The sequence below is a fragment of the Aulostomus chinensis genome, chromosome 22, assembly GCF_037954235.1.
Source record: "Aulostomus chinensis isolate RoL2024-O1b breed Wild chromosome 22, RoL_Achi_v1.0, whole genome shotgun sequence".
Taxonomy (NCBI): Eukaryota; Metazoa; Chordata; class Actinopteri; order Syngnathiformes; family Aulostomidae; genus Aulostomus; species Aulostomus chinensis.
The window spans coordinates 14,125,615-14,133,696 of NC_141341.1; the positions used below are offsets into that span (position 1 = coordinate 14,125,615).

General features: G+C 40.2%; 1 protein-coding gene across 6 annotated transcripts; it reads left to right on the forward strand.

The window, feature by feature from the left end:
- Positions 1-400: 400 nt before the first annotated feature.
- On the forward strand, positions 401-8,082 carry tra2a (transformer 2 alpha homolog). 6 transcript variants are annotated; one of them, XM_086192596.1, is made up of 10 exons: positions 401-547; positions 1,295-1,336; positions 1,947-2,080; positions 2,762-2,927; positions 4,605-4,658; positions 5,725-5,913; positions 6,295-6,410; positions 6,528-6,644; positions 6,727-6,791; positions 6,904-8,082. In XM_086192596.1, exons 1-10 carry the CDS (start codon positions 512-514, stop codon positions 6,912-6,914), a joined length of 930 nt encoding a protein of 309 aa, XP_086048722.1. In that variant the 5' UTR covers positions 401-511; the 3' UTR covers positions 6,915-8,082. The 6 variants fall into 6 exon arrangements, with proteins under 6 accessions (XP_086048722.1, XP_086048719.1, XP_086048723.1 ...); XM_086192593.1 differs by having other exon boundaries at positions 6,721-6,791; positions 6,904-8,081; XM_086192597.1 differs by having other exon boundaries at positions 6,531-6,644; positions 6,904-8,081.

The following is an 8,082-nucleotide window of genomic DNA, read 5'->3' on the forward strand; positions in this document are numbered from 1 at the left end:
CCAATCTGGAAATCCCTGAATACACATAAATAAATGATAGAGGTATCAGTGTGCATCATAAAAGTTCCTAAGTACGATACTGCTCCTTAAGTAGCTAGAAGTGTACCTTTTCGCTAACTGAAGTGTTCACACAATGACTAGTATTTGTACCCTTATAGGTACACACTGGTACTTGTATTTTTTGTTTGTAGGGTAATTTACTATAAGAAGTACCTTTTAAAGTTTTTGAATACAGGTATTCAGTGTGAAACGCGATGCTGTTCGGTGCTTAAAATAACTCCACCATGGGTCGGTGCCATCGCTGAGAAAAGCCTTGCGGGACGTTGAAGTGCAATATGTTTTATCACGAGGGGGGGCGTGGCAGGCTACGCGGTTGGTGACGTAGCATGCTGCAGCACGTAAACATACCACCCACTTCACGCGCCATCTTCTCGTCCGATACTAAACACCGCAGCGTTAATTCTTTCTTGCGCGGTACGCCGTCGTGTTAGCGGTAGTTATTTAAAAAGAAATGAGTGATATTGAGGAAGGAAACTATAACGGACGGGTAAGTAGTGACACTTATCGATAACAAATATCTCCCCGTCTTCCCTGCTCTCTTTCTTCCGTGTGGCTGCCGACAACAACAGTGACTGCAACGGTGGGACAATTCTCTAGGAAATTTAATTTTAGCAAAATGCTAACTATCGCTCTTTTATTTTTTGACGTTTCTTGGCCGTTATTTTAATTTGCGTTCGGTTGTGTTCCGGGAATATTCACTGTTGGACCTCCAGTTAATAAAACTTGGTGTTTTTTTTTATATATATGAACGGGCACATTAACTTTACGTTGACACGGTCTATAAATGGCAGCTAAAGCAAGCTTATGCTGCTAGCCTACACCAGGTTACACCGTAGTGTTTGGACATGTAATCAAATGTAGCGTTTGCTGTTATTACTGAAGCTGGCTCTTCATGAATGATGATCTTTTGCATTATGTCCTAATGTCCCGTTGCAGCCACTGATGCGCATTTGCAGCCGTAGTTTTTGATTTGCCTCATTTACATAGCTTATAATTTTGTTAAATTCCTCTTAGGCCACTCTTCCTTCCCTGCACTCACGCTTTTAATATTAAAATTGAAACTAATTAACATTTTACAATATAATTTCAATTGTTTTGCTTATTTTTAAACACGTAACTGAAGAAACAATGTAACTGTAACGTTAATGCATTCAGTGTTCATGATTTTTTTTCTATTAACTCATATAAACCACATGATCTTAATTTTTTATTGAATTGTTCTTTTTTCATTAAGGTTATTGATCGTGAAGGATTTGAAGAGTTTTATCCAAGAATGGTGAAGAAAAAATTCAAGATAAAAGAAGGCTAATGAAAACATGTACAGATCAGAACATAGAAGTGGAAAGGGAGGAAAAAGTCACGGAAGATTGGTGTCAGATAGACTCGCTTGCAGAGTAATGGCTAAAATGAAACAGTTTGGGGGAAGAGAGGAAAACAGACCTGGAATCAGAAAATGAGAACTGAAAAAAGAAGAACGAAGAAGGATAGAAATCCCGAGAGAAGGGAGTAGCATGTAAAGAATCTGGAAGAATGAATGTGTCTCTAGGTTAAGTAAATATATTGCTTGTGTCACCTGTGTCTTTTCTGTACCATGCTCTCTTTTTGTAACATAAAAATTGCATGTTTTATTTTCCCCTTTATGGCCCAGCTGGACATGGGAATAGAAATTTACTGTTGTATGGCTAATATGTCACATTGTAAACCAAAGTTTTACTTAATGATAATCTAGTTTACTAACCCTTTTCTCCACAGTACATAAGCTGTGTATAATTTAGTAATATCCATGTGTACAACTTTCTTTACTACATGTCATTTGCTGTTTTTCTGTGTTGGAAATACATCTATTTGTGTGTGAGAGTATTGTTAACATACTGCTGTGGCAATAGGGGTCTCGCTCCCCATCTAAATCGGATCGTGGGAGTCCAGCTCGGGTCAAGTCGGAGAGTAGGTCCGGCTCCCCGAGCCCGTCCCGGGCCTCCAAACGCTCTGAATCCAGATCCCGCTCTCGTTCAAAATCAAGGTACGTTACTGATCTACAGAGGCCCTGAAACGCTACACACTGCAACTCAACTTACAGCATATTACCAAAAAGAGCTTCAGTCACACAACACTTTGTGCTTGTAAGCAGATACAGTATTATCCAGTCAATGTAGTCAAAGCCTTGATATGAACCAAAAACACTGACAGGAAGCATTTTCCAATAATGCTGATGGAGAGAGAGGAGACAAGTTGATGTCAGTAGTAACGAACCTCAGCAAGAAGACCAAAAAAACTGCCACGTAATCAATTTCAATCTGGAAACACCTGCTGTCCTCTGAGGCTGTTACGTGAGCGTACCATGCAGTTAAGCCTATATTGACTGATATTAGGGGGAATGTATATTTTTATGTTTTTCATGAAAAACACCATCAAAATTATGATATGATCAAACCAAGATGTGTTCTCAAGCCTGTAGAATATTATGTGAAGATGGGACACCTCAGCAGCTCCTCAATTTTAGTTTAACACGGTATTTTTGACACAATTTGTAAATTGCAGTTGGTTGGAGTGCAGCTTCAGTTGATTGTGGGCCTTGCTGGCAGTGTGTTGAGCTCTCGGGGCCTCATGTCATATCGAAAACTAAAATGCTGAGTGTCAGAGCTTCCCTCTCTTATGTCCCTGACTGTTCTATCAAATCCACCACCACCTGCATTCTTTCCAGGTCTCATTCTAGACGACACTCAAACCGGCACTATAGCCGTTCACGTTCTCGGTCTTATTCCCACGGGAGGAAGTCCCGCTCTCGCTCCTACAGTCCTGAGTATCGTCGAAGGAGGAGCCAGAGCACCTCCTCAATGTCTAATCGCCGCCGTCACGCTGGCAGCAGGGTGAGTGTCTCAAGTTCTGAAGACAAGGCAAAAGATGGCCACACACGTTTACAGTATTAGTACTGACATTTTTGGAAGGTTGGCTATTTAGACATCTTGTATTTTAAGACTGAGGACATATGTCACCTGTCACGTAAGATCATGCTCTAAATTTGGAGGGAGCATTTCCTTATTTAATATGTTAAAAATGTTATTGACATTTATTTTACATGATAAGAACAATGCGACTGCATGATTCACAATTATCGGGCAAATCTCCCCAAAAGTGTCTTGCAGTTAATATCTCAAATGAATCACAGGCAAAATAACTAGCGTGTTTTAAAGATGTTTTGTTGCGTACAGCTGCGAGAAATAGCCAATACATGAAGCGCTGCCCGCTAAAAGTTAAGCCGAATCATCTGTCAAAGACGTCAGGCAGTCATTCTGGTTGAATTGGACTCCACAAAAATATTTTGTAGTGCATTCTCATGATATCAAAATCAAAGTCATAGCCAAGACATGGATAGACTGCTACTCTGATCTCTGCAGTGTTTACCAAACACATAGCTGTCAACCTCAAATTTAACCTGTTGCTGTTTAAACTAGGGCTGTCAAACAATTCGTTTTTTTTTTTTTTTTTAATTGTGACGAATCATTGAATTTCAGTTGTGAAATGCACATTTAGCCACATGTCACAGTTCCATCTCTGATGTAATTTTGCCCCTTGGTAACTGGACAGTATTCACAGTTTTCAGGAGTTCCAGTTTATTTGCTCTCTCTGTTTCGTAACTCATACTGGTCCCTCCGGACAGCTCATACAAAACAAGACGGCAATTAGAGTGTAAGTGAAGGATGGATATTTGTTTGTACAATTCACAGGAGAAAATAAACATAGTGTTATGGATCCTTGTTTTATCGCCCCATGATTTGAGTGGCGCGTGCCACTTGTGAAAAAACACAAAGTGTTGCGGGTTTGGATGCAGATTATAATCTCTGCTGACGCATCTTGCTTATTTGTCATGCAGCTGTGACTGTGTAACAAATATCACACACTTTTCCAGTCTGTTCCAGAGTGTTTCCAAACACTTTGGATCAGCACTGCCTTCCTCCCCTTCAGCATGAACCAAAACAAAAATTAGGCTTTGGGTGAGAGGTGGAGTGCATCTCTGGCCGGGAAGCACCAAGTCACTGGACACGACAATCGCTTTATTTGAACCGTCTTGTTTTCATTATCATGGGACTCCAACAACGTAATTGAAATGAATGGCCCAGCCTTGGTTGAAGGATCAGACAGCACGTTACTTTAAAATTTAAACGAAGAACATGTTAGGCTTGGACTTGACTTACGTTAACATTGACAGCCCCAGTTTAACACATTGTTTCATCCTGTATCACTTAGAATAATGATCCTAGTCGTCTCTCTCATGTTTAGTCTTCTCAAACACTGATGAAACGATAATGGATAATGGATATAAATCCATTTATATATGTATGTGTGTGTGTGTGTGTGTGTGTGTGTGTGTGTATATATATATATATATATATATATATATATATATATATATATATATATATATATATATATACACACACACACACACATATATATATGCTTGTTAATGCTGTGGGAAACCACTTTGACATGACATTTAATAACCCCTTTTGATTAACCTTCCCCTCCTCTCATTATATCAACAGAGCCATGACTTCACAAAAGAAGCTTACAGTCATGGCGGCGATGCCGATGTTAGGGTATGTGGTCCTTCTCACGTATTATGGGGAAAGAGCAGTGTCATGTTTGTGTGTGGGTCAAAGGTCATAGGGTGGGGAATAATTACAAATAAGTCCTTCACATGATGTTTGATTCACTGTAATGTTCATCTGGTCATTCTCTTTTCTCAGTACACGGATGCTAGTTATTTGTCAGCAGTCATAATTTTACATATCAACATACTACCACATGAAAAAATGTTGGCCTGAAATGTTTAAATCAATAAATTATATGTTTAGTCTCAATCTTTCATCAATGGAAGCTTGTATTCAACTGTGCTACGTTTGTATTGTCCTGTCCAGCAAGACTTGAATGTCATTGTAATGCACTAATGTGGTATCTGGATTATTTTTTAATCTTTCATGTATTTAATGTTTTTATAATATGCTGCATCATTTTGATAATGAAATCACTGCTAAATATAAACTGGTAAAATGGATATGGAACATATAACACTGAAAATAATGTTTTTTTTGTGAAACGATCTTCTGACGTTGCTTTTACAGGGAAGAATTTCCTAAAATCTCCATTTTACACATGTTAATGTTGATGGTTGTGATATATACAGTTGGTCAGCCAGTTAGTGATGAATCACAATATTTTACTGCTGCATGATGCTTGAACTCAGTGTGTGTACACTGCATTAAGAAGTCCCGATGCCTAACAGGAATGAGGTGATATTATGAAGCCAACAGTGGAACAGTGATGTGGTTTGATTCTATGCTGGGCACCTTTTTTTATTGAAAGCTATTCAAGGGGTTATTAAAGCTGTCATAGTTGACCCACTGAGCGTGTACTTTGGAGGGGAACGTGTACTCACTGAAATCATCATGTACCCTGTGTGTGTGTGTGTGTGTGTGTGTGTATAATATACATATATATATATATATATATTTAAAGTGTATTATATACTTGAGCTTCTATAATGTGCACAAACCCACGTTTTACATTTTAAATCCACTCAATTGAATTTGCATGCAAAACGTTCCATGGACAGACTCGATCAGCCACGCCATCATCCATGACCTTTACTGTTGACCCTTGCAGGCAAACCCTGACCCCAGCACATGTTTAGGTGTGTTTGGCTTGAGCCTGTACACCACAGAGCGTGACCTGAGGGAGGTGTTTTCGCGCTACGGTCCTCTGGCGGGGGTCAATGTGGTGTACGACCAGCGTACAGGTCGCTCCCGGGGCTTTGCCTTCGTCTACTTTGAGAGACTTGAGGATTCCAAAGAGGTATGGAATACGTTGGTAGCCAGGGATCAGTTTGATGTCTCAACCCTTGTTGTGATTATTAACGTTCACCTCTCAAGAGTTAAATATCCCCTGACAGAAGCCTAGAAGGGTTGTGAGTTGAAAGGGTGATATCTATTTTTCTTTACACTCATGGTGAGCATTCTATCTAAAAACAGGCTTTTCAAACCCTCCCTCCTTGATGAAGTACCTGATTTAGATGTGATTACCCGAGTACACCACTAGGTGTCAACCTTGTGTCATATTGACTCATCTCCCAGCTTTGCCTGATGTACTTTACATGTGATTTTTTTTGTATTGTATTAAATAGTTTACATTAGCCTGATAGCATCTTTGTCTTCTCCTCCCTCCTGTGTTCTCCAGGCAATGGAGCGAGCCAACGGTATGGAGCTGGATGGGAGGCGTATTAGGGTGGATTATTCCATTACTAAACGTCCCCATACCCCCACACCAGGAATCTACATGGGCCGACCAACTCAGTAAGATCAACACTAATGGTCCCTTTTACCTTTCATGTGGCGTAAGACGTCCCTCACATGGTTTAGTTGTGAGATCAGATCTTGATGCTTAACTTATGGTGCCTTTTATTCTGTCAGCAGCAATGGTGGAGGGGGCGGCGGCGGCGGAGGCAGCAGCAGGAGGGGGAGAGATTCTTATTATGACCGAGGATATGACCGCTATGACAGATATGAGGAGTATGACTATAGGTATAGGTGAGGAACCACAGATGAATATAAAAACATTGTTCCACCGCTGTGTGGGAAGATTTTAATTTTTGTTATTTTGAAGTCGCAGGCGCTCTCCGTCACCTTACTACAGTCGATACAGGTCACGCTCACGGTCTCGCTCCTACAGCCCACGTAAGTGTGTCACCTTCTGTATAACGTCAGAGCTGATTCAGCTACCTGGATCACTGGTTACCAACTGCTTGAGTTCATGTACTAACGTGTCTCTCCTCATTTCCTCTTACAGGTCGATACTAAGCTTCCTCCTGCATCGTTCTGCTTCCCTTCAATAAATTGATGTTCCATTCATCAAGGTGTTTCACAAAGGACATTTTGACCTGGCATGTCCACATCAAAAGAACTCCCCAAGTTTGACATAGTTCATGTTTACATGCAGTAGAAGTCTTAAATGTTTTCATGCATCCATGGTGAGTGTGAGCAAAGAACTCAAAAACTGTAGCACCGTCAGTATACTTCCATTCCTCGCTGCACCACTGGTTCCCTTTTTCTGAGATATTTGTTTTTACCTGTTAATGTGGTTTTGTCGTACATAGAGTTAACACACACACACACAATAAAGTTTGTCTACTTTTTGATAAATCTCAATGTTACCCAGCACTCACGGACTCTCCTGGTAAGTAGAGGGTAAATGTAGCCGTCTCATGAAGAGCTACCAGCAATCAGTGGTTGGGATCTCTGCTCACATTCTCCATCTTTTCCTCTTTTTAAGTCAGGGAAGTCATCTTTGGAATGTGTGTGTGTGTGTGTGTGTGTGTATGTGTTTTTTTTAATTGTTTCTTTGTATTTAAATACAAATATACAAAACTCCCCCCAAAAAGTTCTTGCAACGTGGTTTTCTGACCTAATGTGCATGAAAGTGAGCTTCAATTGTCTGGGTGGGAGTCGAGATGTTGAGTGGGTGAGGTGGGAAAACAAACTGGGGGAGTTTCACAGAACAAGACAAGTGCCAAGACTTTGAGCATGATAAGTTCATGTTCACACAAATTAAAAAAGGAGTTGATCTGGAGCAACGCTTGGAAACCATAATGAGTGTGTAAAAGTGTACCGTCATTGAAGCGACACCGTGGAGCCCATCGGGAGCAAGAAGCTTTTATTTGCTGTCTTTCATTACAACATGTTCAAAAACATTCCAGATTTTTTGTGTTTTATCAGTACAGGTGGTGAATCAGAAGATTTGTGCGGAAATTCTCAACCATCACCTCACCGACGATATTAACACTTAATATTTTAGTCTCCGAGGGCTTTGAATTACAAAATAACGTGACAAAAGACGCATTTGTTGTACCGTCTTTTCTTTTTCAAGCTGCCGATTGCATCAAAACAAAATAATCAGTTTGTAGCTCCAACACATGGAAGTTAAGATATTCAGAGTTAACAAGATCTTGAAACTGAGTGGTTAATCACT